The following is a 19,731-nucleotide window of genomic DNA, read 5'->3' as shown; positions in this document are numbered from 1 at the left end:
AAAACCTTTTGAATAATAATTATTGAAACTCAACACACACAACTTTCACAATGACAGGATAAACCGACAGTTTCGTTGCACATACCGACAGACCGACTGACTGACTGACTGACTGACTGTCAGAGACTCACTGCTGAGACGGACGGAATCACTGTCTGACACGAATGCCACGACTCTGTCCACGTACCGCCATTTTATACTGTGGCGTTACGGAGTCTACCCTTCATTTTGTGATATTTATCAAAACAACATTTCATCATTTAAAATAATAATCAAAACCACCGTCCCAATATTACTAAAAGTCGTTATCCACGACAACTAACGGCCGTTTTCAATAACCTATCTATCCCTAGTTTCGGTTACTAAAGATAGACAAATCTATATTTTTGTCCTTACTTACGTTCCAATAACCTATCGACGGGCAGCAGTTCCTGTCGGATTTATCTATCCATCGTCGGGAGGACGGATAACCTGCTAAAGATAGAACGCTCATACAAATCGTGCTTACTTCCGTTTCAATATGAGTTTTAAGTAACTCTCCGGTAGGCGGCGCTATCTCTAGTATGGGCATTCGCTTATCTGTCAAAATCGGCCGGTTACATGTTTATCTTTCGAAAGTAAATCGCTATAATTTAATAATTGTTTCTCTTCATATTGGCATATTGTAGCAGTGATGATAGTGATATGGAATTATTTCAAATGATAATGGATTGTGATGCAGATAGTGATAGTGAGGCCGATATCATATGGTTAGGAAAATAAAGATCGTCTGAATTACATGGCGAAGATCAATAATTACGAATTTGACTATAGATTTCTGAGCAAAGGTGTTGTGAATGAATTGATTAATTTAATGAGACCATATTTGAGTGTAACGTCAAAAAGGTAAGATAAATTTTAACCATAAAAGTACTCGTTATTACAACTTATATTTGTTTATAGCAATAGCAAAATTATACCTAATTTTTGTTGTGTTACAAAATCACACTCAACAGGAATTCTATAATACTGCTGGATTCCCATGGTGCCCTAAATGACATTCATATACTAATACAATAACCTGGTAGGCTATTTACCTTCATTCTTATTACACACTAATACCTCTACATTTTATATTTGTGTTACAGATTCAAATATAGGAGAGGAATTTAGAAATAGAAAAAGAGTATTTTGAATGTGTAATTTGTGTGCAATGCATCATTGATGTTTCAAAATGTTGTTGCTTGATGGCCTGGGTCTACTCATGATACAACTATAATTAACCATTCCGATTGAAAAGGTATTTCTTATTTATATTACCTTATTTATATTATTATTATTATATATTATTATTATATTTTTATTTATTTATATTATATATTTAGGTGTTTATATGAATTTAATATGACACTATTATAATAAATTATCTACATATCAAGAGAACATTGATAACAAGGTGGACTTGGAAATTGCTATTTGCTTGCCGATAGAGGCTATCCCCATAACCCTATCTTTTAACGTGATTAATTAACCCACATACTCAATCGGAACGATTTAAAATGAATCACATATTAAAACAAGAGATACTATAGAGAGGTAATCTTTTTTTTTAGTTAAGAGCTTGTTATACTGTATTGTAAAATAATTTAAGCGAATAATGTATAATTTTCAGATGCATTGGTGTTTGTAAAAGAAGACTCCCTGTATATCATTGAAAAGTAGATTAAAACTAGAAAATATGCAAGCTGTTATTATAGCTGCCATGCTGCATAATATCGTCAGAAGTATGAATTTAGAAGAATTAGAATCAGAAATTTCAGTCGCAGATACATTACAGGAAAATAATATAATTGTTCATAAAAAAATTTCAAAACTTACATCTGAAATACAACTATGTACTTATAAATAATTGCTTCCAAAGATAATTTATAAAATAAACTCCAAAGATAATTTGACTATTTTTTATTTTCCAAAATGATAATTACATGGTAGTTAGTACATGCAAGATATTTAATTTAGAATTTGTACATATACTTAAAAAACTATCTAACATAAAATTATTATTGCCTACTTAATTTATGAAATTTAATATTCCTTTTAAGTAATTTTTAATTTTTTATATTATCTAAATCTAACTTAACTTTTGCTACCCTTTTCTTTATTTTCCAAGTCAAGTCTCTTTTTTGCTATTAGATATTCTGCTAATGCATTGTCCCTATGCTAGCCTTGCATTTCTTTTCTTCCATCTTGTTTCCGCTTGGCTGTAAAAGTGTTAAAAATATTATATGTGACCTACAACAATGTGCATGCTTTATCCAAAATTTCATCTGCAATCCTTACCACCTCCAGCCTGTAACAAAGAGCATAACTATTTAAAATACTACGGCAACCTGAAGAAAAAATCATGTTTATCAATGTGTTATTAGAGACAAACAATCAACTAATTATACTAACCTTACTAAGGTTGTTTCTTATGTTGCCGTAGCGTTCTTTGAGTTTTCCCATTTTAGTCGAAGCTGCGATGGAGTTCGTGGGAAACGACGAATCGACGAATTAAAATCATTTACAAGGGTTTGCCAAGCCTGCTCCTTCAATTTATTGTTTGTGGCATTTGTTGCCTTATTATTGAAATGTTTTTTCGCCGCCACAAGTTCTGCTAGAATCATCGTCTCATATTTTGTCATGGGTGCTGCCTTTCTTGACTGAAAAAGATATATTTTCTAAACTTGAACTCAAAGTTTTCAAAGTAAAATTATTATTATCAATGTAGTTCATAGATACTTACAGAATTCATTTTATTTCACTGTAGCTCTTTAATTACACACTTAGAATTATAAACGAAAGTTTTAAAGCGTTTTGGAGGTAAGTCATCATCTAATATAGTAGGTAAACAATAGAAAAACAAACAAAAGAAACTGATCACTGCTTATTGGCAAACGGACTGTCAAAACGTTTCGTTTCATAATTTCGACTAGGATAAAAATAGCAATACGTCCAATTTAAAAAAATCTACATATGTTTTTATTACTTTTTGTTATAAACAAATGTGTTTATGATAGTCTACAATATGCTGGTTAAATTATAGTTATAATTTAGAATAAAATAAAATAAGTCTTGATCCTGATGTTGTTTCATATTTGTAGTAGAACGAAACGTATCAAGAGGCTCGGATAAATCGGAGGGAAGAAGCTATCTACTGTTGGTTAAAGAGAGATAGCACTTATCCGTGATTGTGAAACGCAAACTAAGGATAGATACGCTCTTGCTGATATTCGGAGATAGCTATCTATCCGAAAACTCAGATACGTTATTGAAAACGGCCGTTAAAGTCGTTATCCACGACATATAGAATGATATATTCGATTCGACAAGTATATTCGATTTGTATTGCATTATTAATACTGTATTGTAAAATATACGGTTGTGGTACAAATTGGAGCAAGGAGAAATTTACTCTCTAGTTTTTATTACATTACGTTACTTTACGTTACGTTCTACTTTTTATTTTATAGACCTCATAGCTTATTTAGTTCAAGTTACAAGACACAAGTGTTTTAGCTTTAAGTCACTTATTATATTTGCTTTAACTTTGAAAATTAATATTTAAAACTCGCGTTATCAGTTGCAAACGAAACTATACTTGCTCAATATAAACAAAACCTTGAAGAAAAAGTTTTACGTGCTTGTAAAAACCTTTTGAATCTATGTGTCTCCGTGTGAAAAAGCTTTCAGAATTTTCTCAGTTTTATTTTTCGCCTAACCCGCTAAAAGTGGAACGCATATATCTTTGCTTTTCATTTAGGTATTTTTTATTATTATTTCACACCTCACCGGGCATTATGTTTTACGGGGCTTTAAATCATGTTGTGTAAGCAACTCGTAGATTTATTTGATAAAATACCACCACCCTACTACCACAACCATGCTACCACCGCCTATTTCTGCTACCACCGCCCTGCCTATTTCTGTTACCACCGCCCTGCCTATTTCTGCCGTGAAGCAGTAATGCGTTTCGGTTTGAAGGGTGGGGGAGCCATTGTAACTATACTGAGATCTTAGAACTTATATCTCAAGGTGGGTGGCGCATTTACGCTGTAGATGTCCATGGGCTCCAGTAACTTAACACCAGGTGGGCTGTGAGCTCGTCCACCCATCTAAGTAATAAAAAAAAGGAATGTTGAGTAATTATATTTTTACATTGAGATATCTGACTCAGTATTTGAAGATTCAGAATTTATTTTAGAGCGGGTCCTTTGGTACAAGTATTTCTTTGAGGATCAAAAGACTTCTTGTTTCTTTCAGGAAAAAAGGACTTAGTATTGTTGTGAAGTGTTATAATGCTTACTTGAAGAGTACTTTCTTCTTTATTGCATTGTTCTTTTTGAGAATAAGCTTCAGAAAGCACGTCATTTTCTAAATAAAAAAAAATATGATGCAGTATTTTGAAATACTTTACAACGCTAAGGAGATTTCATTAATGAGATATTTTGCAATTTTAACTATAAAGCAGCAGCCCGTATAGTATTACTTACTGGATTACAATAAAAACCTGTTTCACTCATGACCTACATTATGCCTGCAGAATTACCATAGTTCGTTGTTAGTGAATATAAGCTGTGCTTCATAATTGGATTAACCAAGCGGGGTGTAGCATTTTCCTATGTTTTCACGTGGACACGATTAATATAAAAGTTTTCTTTATTTTACTTGCTAGATGAACTAGAAAGAATATTGCCTACCTGATGTTTACTTGTAACCGAAGCGTATTGTGGTCACAAAGTGAATTCCGCCATCCTTAAGGCATGAGGTCGATGTCCCGATTGTATTGTATAATTTATTGGTGGTAGGACCTCTTCGACTGGTGGTAGGACTCCTTGTGAGTCCGCGCGGGTAGGTACTACCACACCGCCTATGTCTGCCGTGAAGCAGTAATGCGTTTCGGTTTGAAGGGTGGGGCCGTTGTAACTATACTGAGACCTTAGAACTTATATCTCAAGGTGGCTGGCGCATTTACGTTGTAGAGGTCTATGGGCTCCAGTAATCACTTAATACCAGGTGGGCTGTGAGCTCGTCCACCCATCTAAGCAATAAAAAGATAAAAATAACAAAAGCTCGGGAGGGTGTTTTAAATCGGTATATCGTTTGAAAGTGTTAATAGCCTTCGGGCGCCTACTGCCCACCTCCATGAAAATGTTCTTTGTCTCTATACTAAGCTTAATATTGAATTTTACATCTACTTGGTAGCTGTGAGCACCTGAGCCAAGTTTTTTTAGTTTTAACCTACGTCAATTCTCGTTAGCATTTAAAATAAAACGCAGCGAATTTAAAAACCCAAACGTGATTAGCTAATTCTTGTTTTAAAAATCGACTGTTTTTTTCATAGTCCCATTTCTAAAACGCAATAGAGAAATTAATATTTAAATAGACTATAGATGGTTACGTTATTATAATATGTCCGGCGTTTTATTTAGAATTTATGTAATATATAATATAGGTTACATCTCAGGGAAATAGTGATAGTGTGGTGACTATGGATTTCAGTAAATGCGGAATTTGCGGAAGGGAATTCGGAGTTTTTTCGACTTCATCTATAAAAAGAAGTCAAAGTTAATTAGATTTTCTGGAAAGCCCCCAAAAAATAAATTACTTTGTCAGGGCGCCGTTTAACAAACACATTAAATTACATAGTACTTTTATAATGTAAATGAAAAAGAGATTTTTTGTTTGAATATTTATTTACGTTCCTTTTTCTTATTTTTAGCTTCCATTGTTTATTGTATGGAAACACGATCCGAGTGGCCTATTCTATACGGACAATGTTCGAACAAGCCCGATTTACACAAATGTCTACCCTTTTTCGTTTGTCCTCATAAAATTTGCACAATGAAGGACAAGGCAATGATTTTCTTCGGTTAATGAAAAACTCTGTGGGTTTACGTTGTATACTGTAATTGTACATATGAGCGCAAACGCTACTATTGGCAATAATTAACATAATAATATATATTATTATAGTTTAGTTTATTCTATGTTACTGTTTATTTATTATTAGCAAGATGAAACAGTTATTCTACCAAATTTAATAATTAGCAGACACTGTTTTGATGTGAAAATGTTCAGAATTTGTTTAATGTTTATATTATTGTTTAAAAACACAAATGACTGTATAAATAATTAAATATGAATAAAGCATAAATATTAATAATAATTTGTATTATAATTAACAGTAATAATTTAATTAAGTATTGTAATTGTTAAACAATGAGGTTGTTGGCGCCATCTATTATTAGGCTGGATAATAACAATGCTAGTTTATATTAGTTAAAAGTAATTTATGTAAAATAAATTAATGTCAGAGTCATGTAAAAATCACTAAAATAGGTATTGGGAATATTAAGCCATATTTTGTGAATTGTTTTGCAGTAATTACATTTGTTTATATAAAAGAAGTTGTAGTTGCTATAACGATCACAAAATGGCTAATTATGTAAGAACTAAGACGTGGCTTTTTGTAATGAACAAGTAATGTTAAAGTTTTATAGAATTATATTGTATTTTCATTGTAAAATACCCTTGGCGTAACGCCGACATATACTTACTTTTACTGGAGTATATTAACATGAGCTCAAGGTTCACTGGGTGTGGTTACCGGTGCTCATAGACCTTACAAAGTTAATGCTGATGTCTACATCGTAATTTTCCTACCCTAATGATTGATCTGATGGTGTTGGGTCACCGTCGCTTATACATAGAAATCAGAAATGACAGAGACACAAACAAACCTTTGCACACTGCTGAAGATTCTTCTCAACCCGGACTCTGATTGAAGATATATGTATAAGCTCTCAACAAATTGAAAGAATAATCTGAACCGTACTTATTCTTATGAATATGAGAAAATTAAACAATACATACATTTATAAAAAACACCTTTATTATCTTTGACAAAAATAACAATTTTCATTAAATACACACACATTTACATGACGAACGATTTATAATCTTATTATAATTCGCATATTTAATTAATTACGAGTAATTTAAAATATCGAGAGTATATCGATTATGAGTAATAAAATTCCACAAGTGCTAGCTCCTAGACAATTTCCGCTGGTCTTAAATTATTAATTGCTTATTGTTGAATTCATTTTATATAATTGGAAAACGATTGCTAATAATTGTATAGGATTAAATAGAGAGTTTTCTATCCAACGATGTTCCTCAAGTCTGGCTACATCTGAGCATAACATCAGTACACTGACTTGCTCGTGCAAAGATAAAACTGAAACTATTTTCGCATTTACAAATTATATACATGTGCATGTGCGATATAAAATATCTAAGTAATTGGGAATACATCGACACAATTCCCCTTGATTATATAATAATATAATAGTATCAACAAAATTAGTTGGGACTACGAAGTAAAAATAGAAATGTGGTTTCAAATCGCTTAACAATGCTTAACGAATACTAATCGGGATTTATAGAGGCAAATTCTTAAATATCATTATCGGAGATTATTATACAAATATATTATTATTAATGACTTATTATATGGTTCATAATCGGTTAGAGAAATGATAATGGATTGGTATTTATATAATAGTAATATCACAAAAATCAGAAAAAGTTTTTCCGCTTGATCTCGTGTTTTCTGTTCAGCTTCCTTTTTTGCACTTGGAATAGTAATTTTAATATTGTTAAATTTACAAAAAAAACAAACAAACATTAAAGTATTCGAAAATGTAAGTAATTAAAAATTAAAATATATGAAAGAAGCGTGTAATTTTAAAAATTGTTTTAGTGACGTTTAAAATGTCCAAAACAATATAATTTACGAAAAATTCTTCTAATATGTGAACAGTACAGAATTATTTTATATTATACTAGCTTTTGCCCACGACTTCGTCCGCGTGGAATAGTTCACAAATAAATATGCAAAATTAAATGTATATTTTTCAATATTTCTGAGAGATTTTCTTAATATTTGTTTCCGTAAGAACCTTGTACAGAGTATTAGAAAACTACAAAAAAAAAATAAGCCAAATCGGTCAAGCCGTTTTCATGTTATGTCGTGACAACGGAAAACGGGTTTCATTTTTATATATATAGATTATACTGTTTCATGTGCTGTATTAATTTGAGTATGCGTGAATAGTTTAGTGACTATAATCTGTAAATCTCCACATCGCGAACATAAGTCGACTCTACTTTTGCTAATCCCATTTCATACCGATTCGGGTGTAGTTTTGATATCTTACTCTTTCAAACCGAAACGCATTACTGCTCCACGGCAGAAAAAGGCAAAGTGGTGGTATCCATCCGCACGGACTCACAAGAGGTCCTACCACCAGTAATTACGCAAATTATAATTTTGCGGGTTTCATTTTTATTACACTTTTTTATTACTCTATATAAATTACAATAATATAAAACAAAAAAAAAACTTATTTTATTTAGGGCTGCATCGATATAATTCAAATCGACTACAATAAAAGTTAGATTAGACGTTTTGCTTCCAATGATGATAAGGTATAAAATACCTAATTAATATTTTAAATAATATATTGTTCAAATCATATTTATTTACACTCATTTAACATATTTATATTTACAAATTACTTTTGATTAATATTATTATTTACATAGAATATAACATGTGCGGTTCACTGTTGTTTTCGAAACTTTTAAATTCGTTGCATTGTTAGCTCGAATACTTATGAGCAATTAAAACTGTAAGCAATTGAAGCATAAAAATATTAGTCTAAAAGTGCAACTCTTTTAATAACAAAAACGAATATATATTATTTATGTAAACAACATCACAAAATCAATGGAATGTAGCTTTTCTGAATGGAATGAAATAAAAAATACAATAGTCAAATTATTTAATCTACAATTAATTTTATCCTCAAAGTTGGTATTTAAAAAAAATCTGGAAAAAAAAAACCATTTTTTTGGATTTTAATTGAATTTCATAACAGTGTTCGTCTAATAAAGGACAGGGTTCCTTTTTATGAAACCATTTTATCGCATGAAAAAAAGAACGTAGTTCCTATTTCACGACGTAATGAAAAAATGCCAACATGATTTGTCGTTTTAATTTGGTCACGTAATATTTTACACAAAAAAAAACCTTAATGTGATATTAAAGGGCTCAATTCGTAAGTTATGTATTCTTCGATCGTTCGTTTCTTAAAAGTTAAGTCCGGCAGCGGAGAAACATTTCCTATTTCTCAAGCACCGCTTGATTCCTTGATTAAATTACAATAAAAAACAACTTATGGCCTCAATTTCGCTATTGTTTCGCTTTGAGTTCCTTTGTTCTCAAGTCCCGAATTCGAGAGCGTTGAACGTTGGCTTCGAAAGGACGTATAACATTGATAAGCAGCATAGTATTGAAGCTGTTTTGTCTAGGGTCGATCTTGCTGAGCCTTGTTGCATTGCCGCAGGATGTTCGCCTAGAAAAATGTGCAGTCGAAAATATTATGAAGGCTTAGTGTGGATTGTTTTAGCTTTTTTTTTACCATAAGGTGAAAAGAATAATCTATTCAAAGTATGTGATTGAGGTCGGAACTGGTGCTGGGCTACTATTCAAACCTTAAGCCACTTTAAAGCAGAAATCTGCAGAATGTTAGTTTCCATCCGCATGGCTTGCGATATGTCTTACCGCCACGGAAAATAGAGCCTTAAGTTCAGGAAAATAGGTCAGGATATAGCTAGTGATTATAGGTAAGCTTGCATTTTACTTGCTTTTAAGGGGTTCGTGAAGCGGACACAGGAAAAGTTGTCGTTGTCTCGATTTGGTTTTTAGAAGTATCTGGTGAGTTAATGTATGTCTTATATTATTTCACTTCATTAATCTCAGAGAAAAAAATATATGCCTTATATTTTGACGTGTGTCATCTATGATAATGTCTGACATTAGATAGTGGAAAAAAAAAGCTCATAAAATATTTATACGTAGTTCGCGAATTATTTGTTCGGGATGTTTTTAAAATAAAAGTATATTAAAAAAAAAAAAAACATATTTTTAGCACCATCATGGGCAGTTTTGAAGAATTAGATTGTACAAGTAATGGTCTTTACGTACCGGACAGAACGTGAACTCTTGTTGATGAGGAAGGGGCGTTGTTTGGTCCACAACTGTACACTCCGGCATCTTGACCTCTAGCCCTTTGGACCAGCAATCGACTAGTACTTTTAAGTCCCTTTTCAGTTACCAGCGATATTCCACCGCGAGCAGAATCAAAGTTTATTATCTGTTAAAAAGAAACCGTCATAATTGTGAGTTTTTTTTATTGCTTAGATGGGTGTGCGAGCTTACAGCCCACCTGGTGTTAAGTGGTTACTGGAGCCCATAGACATTTACAACGTAAATGCGCCACCCGCTTTGAGATATAAGTTCTAAGGTCTCAGTATAGTTACAACGGCTGCCCCACCCTTCAAACCGAAACGCATTACTGCTTCACGGCAGAAATAGGCAGGGTGGTGGTATCTACCCGTGCGGACTAACAAGAGGTCCTACTGCCACCAGTAATTACGCAAATTATAATTTTGCGGGTTTGATTTTTATTAAACGATGTTATTCCTTCACCGTGGAAGTCAATCGTGAACATATGTTGAGTACGTATTTCATTAGAAAAATTGGTACCCGCCTGAGATTCGAACACCGGTGCATCGCTCAACACGATGCATTCGGCGTTCGTCTTATCCTTTAGACCACGACGACTTCAACTAAGTTAATTTTTACTTTTAAAACTCGAATCATATTGAGTTTAGCAGTCCTAATTTAAATTAAATGCTTAATAAATGTAAATATTTACCAGATAAGTCTTAGTAATTAATGGATAAATTGAAAACGTTAATTTCGTAACAAATTGCACAATACCTTTAGTAATTAATTCAATATAACAATTTGTTTTGTAATGAGTAATTAGAATAGGATTCAAGTTTAAATGAAAACGACGTCTCGTATTAAATTATTTGAAGGCTCCATAGTACAAAAGTCCTAATTAAAATGAAATTGTTCGTTAAGCCTCCCATTACGTAATCAGGTTCAGAGCATGGAACCGATTGACTAACAATCGGCTGTCATAGTCCGTATACCGCCGATTTAATTCCTTTAATCCGGCCATCCGGGGATTTGTCGCCAAATTTTGTGATTAGACAAATTTGTCAAGTTATTTAACGATTGCCAAATTTCACGGTAGATTTATGACGTAATTACCGGGGAAATGTAACTTCGAAAATGAGCTCTCGGTTTTCATAATTATAACCTTGATCGAGTTGTATAAATAACTTAAAATATGACTTTTTACAAGTTTTGGACTGAGTTTTGTTTTTTACAACGAAAAAAAAAACTTATTACTATTTTAAAGTAATAACGTGTTTTGGTTTGAATAGTTTGCATGAATGACATTTCGGACAACTCTCCTATTCTAGATGGCGTTCTAACATAGGTGAATATTGAATTTGTTTAATAGATCACGTAGCACAAGACTATAATAATATGTATGTGGTGTGTAAATGATGGTCGGAAGTGCAGCAAAATTTTTCTTCTTACCGAAAAATATTCTTAAGTAAATCGAAGTATTTATAAAATTCCTAAAATTCTCTTACGAGTACATATTATACATAATATTCTTTGAAATGTATTTTGCCGCAGTTATGATAATATGTGAATAATGTTTGCTAAATATGTACATAAAATAAGAGTGTTATTTAAATGGCAAGTGATTTATTATTTAAACGAGCTCATAATACGTTTTAAATAGGTTCCTATTACGTAATGGTCGCATGTCCATAAACTTTGCAAGTTGCCTGATTTTTATTGTTTCCATTGCCTGTAATTATTAGCTAGAGATTTATTTATCACTAGTTGACCAGGCAGACTTCGTAGTGCCTCAATCGATAAATAAAAGACCTAAACTTTTGTATAAAATAAACTTAAAACAAACAAAAGGAATCCATCCGACGGGGGGCACATCAAAGGAAAAACAAAATTGTTATTTTTATTTAATTCCGAGCATTTTCATATTTATCTACTTTTTAAACCTTCTCTGAACTTCAAACTTCAAACCTTCTTTGACTTCCACAAATAATTCAAGATCAAAATTAGCCAAATCGGTCCAGCCGTTCTCGAGTTTTAGGGAGACTAACGAACAGCAATTCATTTTTATATATATGTAAAGAAAAACCTTCATAGTCTAAAACTCTTTAGTTTTATAAAAAGGATTTTTCTTAAATGTCATTCAGTGAAGTTTGACATTAAGTAAAAAGAAAGTTCAGTTTGTTAATATAATAATTTTATTAAATTAAGGGCTTTAAATGTTGTTTTCTCATTATACACATAACAGAAAACGCAATTAAGTCTTTTATTGTTTATTTATTCTGGAGTACCCAATATCATTATAAAACAACATTTTTTGCAACACCATGAATAAAATGGAAAAATTAAGGTTTGATTTTGCTGTGAAATCAACGGAAGATGGAAAATCAAATGTTATATGCATAACTTCAATTGCTACACCTGATGGACAGATTTTTGGGATACCAACCGAATATCAAAATGCCAACTTTCATGAAGAAATTACAAAAACTTCAAATTATGCAAAGGTAAAAAAATCTTTAAACAAAAGGCACCAAACCAGAAAAGTATGGATTACTTTGACAAATGATATGTCAAGAATTTATTTAGACGAGGATCAAAATTTACAATTTGATGATTTTTATTTGGAAGAAATTTCGGAGAGCAATGCTAAGTCTATTGACGATTCGAATCAGAACGTTGAAAAATTATTAGAAAAAATGCTTGAAGAAAAAATAAATAAAACGGAAACTCAAAATTTAAACAAAATTTCTAAGGAATTCATCATTGAAAAATTTTCTGGGAGAAATCCAAACGCTTCACAATGGATTAAAGATTTCAATAAGGAATGTGAGCGTTTTAAAATAATAGAAGACAAAAACAAAATAGAAATTTTAAAATTTTTTTTGGAGTACAGTAGTGTAGATTGGTATAATTGTATGTTAATGAAATTGAATATAGACTCAGAATGGAAAAAATGGGAAGAAAATTTTTGCAGGACATTTGCAAGCAAAGGCTGGTCACCCGTTAAATATGCTCTAGCTTTCAAATATCAAGTTGGATCTTTACTTGACTATGCTTTAAAGAAAGAAAAATTGTTGCTAGAAGTCAGGAAGTCAATTGATACTGGGACACTCATAGACCTGATAGCATTCGGATTACCTAATTATGTTGCTGACAAAATAGATAGGGAAAACATACAGGGAACAGAAGATCTTTATAACGAAATCGGAAGACTAGAACATCTTGTAGGGAAAAATAAATTTGATAATAAATTTGATATTAAATATTCCGATACTACATATTATTATAGAAAAAATAAAGAAATAAAACCTTGCTTAATATGTTTAAAGGAAAAAAAAGGTAAACGTTACCATCCCGAAGAAAGCTGTTGGTTTAAGGAAAATAATAAAAAAACAGTTGTACGAAACATAAATAATTCTGAATTAGAAATCGAATTAAATGAGAAGAATCCAAAAAACTAGAGGTGCCACCATTAATAAAAGTCAAGTTAACATTAAATGATACTTTAAAAGTATCTGGAATTTATGATTCTGGGTCAAATGTGTCTTTGATCAATGCAAAATTATTGAAAATACAACCCAAAGAAAATTCAGGTGATATAGAAAAAGTTAATTTGAAAACTATTAATGGTGAGAAGAAAACAAAAGGTATTGTAACATTAAAAATAAAAATCTATAATATTGAAGGTTTTATGGATGTATTTATAATAGATAACGTCAACTTTAATTATGAGTTTTTAATTGGTTTGGATTGTATAAAAAAATTCAAACTAATACAAACGGAAGAACTAAAAATTAAACAATGCTACAATTCAGAAGAAAATCTGAACGATAAAAAAAGCTATAATTATTCTCCTACAACTGTCGAAATTCCTAATGTACTAAGTAACAGAAATGAAGGAGGTTTTTCAGAACCTGAAGTATTAAAAAAAGAAATTAATTCTACATACAATGGTGAGATTAACTTTAATGAACACATAAACTCGGAAGGATTTGAAATAGTTGTAAGCCATCTTGATGCCTACCAGCAGTCGGAAATTAATAAATTAGTAGAAAAATACAAAGCAGTCTTCGCCAAAGATAAGTATGACGTGGGGACAGTAAAAGATTATGAAGCTCATATTGACTTAATGGTGGATAAGTATTGTTTCAAACGTCCCTACAGATGCACGGTTGAAGATAGAAAAGAAATAGAAACCCAAATATCAACACTATTAAAAAGGAATTTGATCGAGGAGTCTTACAGCCCATTTGCTGCTCCAGTAACTCTGGCATATAAAAAAGAAGATGGGAGAAAATCAAGGCTATGTATAGATTTCAGAGAATTGAACAAAATAATTGTACCCCAATTACAACCATTTCCATTGATAGAGGATTTGATGGTAAAAACTGTAAATTGTAAATATTTTTCAACCCTTGACATAAATTCAGCTTTTTGGTCAATTCCAATGAAAATTCAAGACAGATACAAAACTGCATTTGTTACACAAGAAGGCCATTTTCAATGGACGTGTCTTCCATTTGGAATAAAGACAGCGCCTGCCATTTTCCAAAGAATATTGAGTAACGTAATTAGGAAACATAAACTTTCGAGTTTTGTAGTGAATTTTATAGATGACATTTTAATTTTTTCGAAAACTTTTAAAGAGCATTTAATGCACCTATCAAGACTATTGGAAGCAATACTAACAGAAGGATTTAGACTGAAATTTTCGAAATGCAGTTTTGCAAATAATTCCGCCAAATATTTAGGTCATATAATAGAAAATAATTCAGTTAAACCTCTAAAAGATTACTTAACCGCTGTAAAAAAGTTCCCAGTTCCAGAAACAAGAAAAAATATACGTCAATTCTTAGGAAAAGTAAACTTTTACCACAAATTTGTACCTCATAGTGCAATTATACTAGACCCGTTACACAATCTGTTGCGAAAGGATGTGAAGTTTATCTGGTCTACAGAATGTCAGAAGTCATTTGATAAAATAAAAGAACTGCTATGTTCAGAACCAGTTTTAAAGATTTTCGATCCTGAATTACCGATAAATATTTACACGGATGCAAGTATCAAAGGAGTGGGAGCGGTGCTAAAACAAGAAGAAAAAAATGGTATAAGTAAACCTGTTTCTTATTTTTCAAAAAAACTAACAGAGGCCCAGAAGAAAAAGAAGGCAATATATCTAGAATGTCTGGCAATAAAAGAAGCTGTGAAATATTGGCAGCACTTGCTTATGGGAAGAGAATTTATAGTATATTCAGATCATAAACCATTAGAGAATATGAATGTTAGAGCCAGAACTGATGAAGAACTAGGGGATTTGATGTACTATTTATCTCAATATAATTTTGAAATAAAATATTATCCAGGAAAATCGAATCAGGAAGCTGATTGTTTGAGCAGAAATCCTGTTCTAGAGTCTTATGAAAACACTGATGATTTTTTAAGAGTGGTAAATTTAATAAGCCTAAATGACATAAAAAATGATCAGAACACAAACACAGATCTACGAAATGGAAAACATATCTTCGAAAACGGAATATATTACAAGTTAAGCAGAAGAAGAAAAAAAATCGTACTTACAGAAGAATTTAGTAAGAATTTCATAAAAGCTGTTCACAACAGCTACTGCCATATAGGGAGATCGCAATTAATAAAAAAAATTACGCCTTTTTACGAGGCCAAAAATATGATCGCAAACATTAAAAATATTTGTGAAAATTGTGAAATTTGTATAAGGAATAAGTCAAGAAGAAAGTCAAGATTTGGATTAATGTCACATTTGGGTCCAGCAACACGTCCATTCGAGATAGTATCTATTGACACAGTTGGAGGTTTTGGAGGGTCACGATCTACAAAAAAATATATGCATCTTTTAGTAGATCATTTTACAAGATATGCATTTATTTTAACATCTAAGAACCAAAGCTCTGAAGATTTTATAAAACTTATACAAAGTGTGACACAAAACTATAATATTGACATAGTATTAACAGACCAATATCCTGGCATAAATTCGAAAGAATGTAAAGATTTTCTGAAAAAGGAAAATATTACAATGGTTTTCACTGCTGTAGATGCACCATTTTCAAATGGGCTTAATGAAAGATTGAATCAAACTTTAGTTAATAAGATTCGATGTAAAATTAATGAAAATAATAAAAAAATAGCATGGACATCGATTGCACAGAAATGTGTGGAAAAATACAATGAAACTGAACACACGGTCACGCGGTTTGCCCCTAAATACCTTTTGGAAGGTAAAAATGTGGATGTTTTACCACTGGAACTAAAAGCAAATGGTACAATTGAAGATCTTGAGAGAGACAGAAAATTAGCTTTTGAGAATACAGTTAAATCTCACAATTATAACAAAAAAGCATTTGATATTAATAGAAAAGAATGTGAACTGAAAGTTGGAGACCAAGTTTATGTAGAAAATGGAAATCGATTAAATAGGAAAAAAATGGATGAATTGAGAATTGGACCCTTCAAAATTCTAAAAAAGATTTCAAATTCAATATATTTAGTTGATATCGGACACAAAAAAATGGAATCGAACCTCTATCACATTACAAAATTATCTCCAGTATCAGTTCCTACATGAACAATTACACGTAATTGTTTCCCTAAGGGGGGGAGATGTAAAGAAAAACCTTCATAGTCTAAAACTCTTTAGTTTTATAAAAAGGATTTTTCTTAAATGTCATTCAGTGAAGTTTGACATTAAGTAAAAAGAAAGTTCAGTTTGTTAATATAATAATTTTATTAAATTAAGGGCTTTAAATGTTGTTTTCTCATTATACACATAACAGAAAACGCAATTAAGTCTTTTATTGTTTATTTATTCTGGAGTACCCAATATCATTATATATATAGATTTTAAGGTCAGAGAAATCGGCAGTACTACAAAAAATGTCATATTTATTGGAAGCCAATCCTATCAATCTCCATAGTTGGGTCATTTTCCTTACACTGAACGCATGTCTCCCCATAGATTAATTAAGTATATCACTTTCACCTTTAAATGTTTTTTTTCGCTGTAGAAAATAAATAAAAAATCGAAGCCAGCAATCTTGAAATTTAATAAGAGAAGCCTCATTATGCATGAAGTCGACTGAGAAAACTTTTACTTCTTTCTTTTATGAAATCTGTATTGCGGTATTTATTTTTAATTCTCAAATTATAAATTGATTTAATCTAATGAGGCTGAATCGAAAACAAATACGTGGTGCGTGCATAACGTAAATTCATGATTATTTATGCAACTGTAATGTATAATTTATTTTGACTGGTGGCAGGACGTTTTACTGGTGGTAGGACTTCTTGTGGGTCCGCACGGGTAGGTACCACCACCGTGGTTATTTCTGCTGTGTTGCAGTAATGCGATTCGGTTTGAAGGGCAGGGGCAGCCGTTGTAACTATACTGAGACCTTAGAACTCATATCTCAAGGTGGGTGGCGCATTTAAGTTATAGATGTCTATGGGCTCCAGTAACCACTTAACACCTGGTGGGCTGTGAGCTCGTCCACCCATCTAAGCAATAAAAAAAAGCAATAAAGTGTAAAAATTGTAATGAGTCCGAACTATTCCAGTTTATAACACATCATTATCATCCTCCTGCCCTTCTCCCAGTCACCTGGGGTCGGCGCAACATATTTTCTCCTTCCATAATCCTACCACATACCATTTCTTCGCTTACTCCCCTCTTACAGATATTGTCTTTCACAAATCCATCCATTTCTCCTTATCTATCTCTTGCTCTATATCCTTCCACATTCATAATAATAATAAGCCTTTATTGTTGTTTTACTTACTACCTAATCACTAACTTAATAAATTACTTAATAATAAATTAAATTTAAATGCAACTTATAATCAAGTATTCCGTTCGGCGTTCGGTGTGGTTTTCAAAACAGCTTGTCTCTTGACAAAGGCCTCCTCTAAAGATTGCCAATATTCTCTATTTTTGGCCATTCGACTCCAATGCGGGCCGGCTACACTTTTTATTTCATCTTCCCAACGTTTTGACTGTCTTCCTTTTTTCCTACAGTCATCCCGTGGGTACCACTCTGTAATTATTTTAGTCCATTTCTCGTATTTCTCTCTTAAGATCGTATTTCTTTCTTCAGCGTTCTACTTATTTTGATTGAATTTTTAAATTTAGTAAATATTTTTATTCCGACAATCTTACTTTGTCTCTTCTCTTGACATCAGTGACACTTCTTTCTATGCTGTTCTGACATACCTGTATTTTATTTACTAATTTTTCGGCTAACGCCCATGTTTGGCAACCGTTCCACATTCATAGTTAATAATAATTCGAGTTTATAAAACAGTTTAAGCTTTAATATTGGCTATAGTAATGTTCAGTTACCTGGTCTCCGTGAGTCCAAGTTATGGAAGTTGGCGGTTCCGGCGTGTGACGAACAGTGCATGTCAGGTTAATCGTGGAGCCGGCTTGGATAAACAGCTCGGGACCGCTTGATATTATTGTCTCAGGTTCTGGAGCAAAAAAATCTGATGTCTTATTGACGTTACGTCATTACGGATCCTCCCGATCCATTAACGGTGCTTTTAGGTACCACAAGCACCGATCATCGTCCTCGTCGAACCCATCGTGCGACGAAGGGCTCGACGAGCGAATTAACCTATAGACACAGGCCACTGAGTTTCTCGCCGGATCTTCTCAGTGGATCGCGTTTCCGATCCGGTGGTAGATTCTGCGAAGCACAGCTCTTGCTAGGGTCAGTGTTAGCATCAATCCGGTTTGAGCCCCGTGAGCTCACCTATTAGTTAAGGTTACGCTGAAATAGCTTCTCAAGGCTATCGGCTTAGGTAGGAAAAAAAATTGACGAGAGAAACTATTCGCGGGGTAAAAATACCTTTACGAACCGCTATGAGATAAAATTATATTAGCTAAGCAAGTTCAAACCCAATTTGCCAACGTGGAACATGAAATTTAAGTTCCAAATGTCCCAAACCACTATCCTAGCATTCAAACCGAAACGAATGATTGTTTGTTTATGGAAAAGCAAAATTAGGGACGTGGCAGCGATAGATTTAGATCGTATCGTAGTAAACATTTGGTTTAGTTTCTTTTTCAAGGAAAGCACAAGTTGACGTTTGTCTGGACTTAAACCCTCAGACACAGCCCACTGAGTGGGTTGCGTTTCCGATCCGGTGCTAGATTTTGCGAAGCACGGCTCTTGTTAGGGTTCATGTTAGCAACGTCATCAGGTTTGAACCGCGTGAGCTCACCTACTAGTTAAGGCGACGCTGATATAGCCTCTCAAGGCTATCAGCTTAGGTAGGAAAAAAAAGTCTGGACTTAACGATTCATTAACATTCCTTCGCATGCGCCATTTAACTTACCTACAATATTGAGGAAGACAGCATGTCCGATAGGTGGTGTGGTCGAGATCTGACACTCGTACTGGCCGGAGTCGCGTCGCTGTGGACTGCGGATTCGAAGCGCCCACTCCTCGGAGCGCGGCTTGTGCTGCGCCTCGAACCGCTGATCTGACGTATAAGTATATCGTCCCACAGTCAGCAAATGGATATCTCGATGCCTCACCCATGATACCTAATAAAAATTAAAATCGATACTTAAACACCGAATCCAGGTTTTTTTTAAATAG

General features: G+C 32.7%; 2 protein-coding genes and 2 long non-coding RNA genes across 5 annotated transcripts in view; 2 read left to right on the top strand and 2 right to left on the bottom strand.

Annotated features, from left to right (window-relative positions):
• Positions 1-449: 449 nt before the first annotated feature.
• On the top strand, positions 450-3,303 carry LOC149501754 (uncharacterized). Its single transcript, XR_016323982.1, has 4 exons — positions 450-885; positions 1,128-1,279; positions 1,652-1,831; positions 3,123-3,303. It is a non-coding gene; the product is annotated as an uncharacterized LOC149501754 (long non-coding RNA).
• Positions 1,927-3,151, bottom strand: LOC149501755 (uncharacterized). 2 transcript variants are annotated; one of them, XR_016323984.1, is made up of 3 exons: positions 2,765-3,151; positions 2,434-2,681; positions 1,927-2,329 (listed from the first exon to the last, which is right to left on the bottom strand). It is a non-coding gene; the product is annotated as an uncharacterized LOC149501755 (long non-coding RNA). The 2 variants fall into 2 exon arrangements; XR_016323983.1 differs by having other exon boundaries at positions 2,434-3,151.
• A 4,786-nt stretch (positions 3,304-8,089) lies between the features above and the next one.
• LOC114243102 (zwei Ig domain protein zig-8) overlaps positions 8,090-19,731 on the bottom strand; it is a 49,291-nt gene continuing 37,649 nt past the window's right edge. The window contains exons 4-7 of the mRNA XM_028174474.2: positions 19,466-19,676; positions 18,468-18,595; positions 10,076-10,244; positions 8,090-9,443 (exon numbers count right to left, since the gene is read on the bottom strand). Of these exons, the coding sequence (XP_028030275.2) occupies positions 9,310-9,443; positions 10,076-10,244; positions 18,468-18,595; positions 19,466-19,676 (642 nt within the window). The 3' untranslated portion in view covers positions 8,090-9,309. The remainder of the gene's footprint in view (positions 9,444-10,075; positions 10,245-18,467; positions 18,596-19,465; positions 19,677-19,731) is intronic.
• LOC149501753 (uncharacterized) lies at positions 12,538-15,236 on the top strand. Its single transcript, XM_089731828.1, has one exon. The coding sequence runs from the start codon at positions 12,664-12,666 to the stop codon at positions 13,555-13,557; it is 894 nt and encodes a 297-aa protein (XP_089587954.1). The 5' UTR covers positions 12,538-12,663; the 3' UTR covers positions 13,558-15,236.

This window comes from Bombyx mandarina, chromosome 12 (genome assembly GCF_030267445.1).
Source record: "Bombyx mandarina strain Sakado chromosome 12, ASM3026744v2".
In the NCBI taxonomy this organism is placed as follows: Eukaryota; Metazoa; Arthropoda; class Insecta; order Lepidoptera; family Bombycidae; genus Bombyx; species Bombyx mandarina.
The sequence above is the reverse complement of the archived record's forward strand: the minus strand, read 5'-3'. Positions and strand labels throughout refer to the sequence as shown.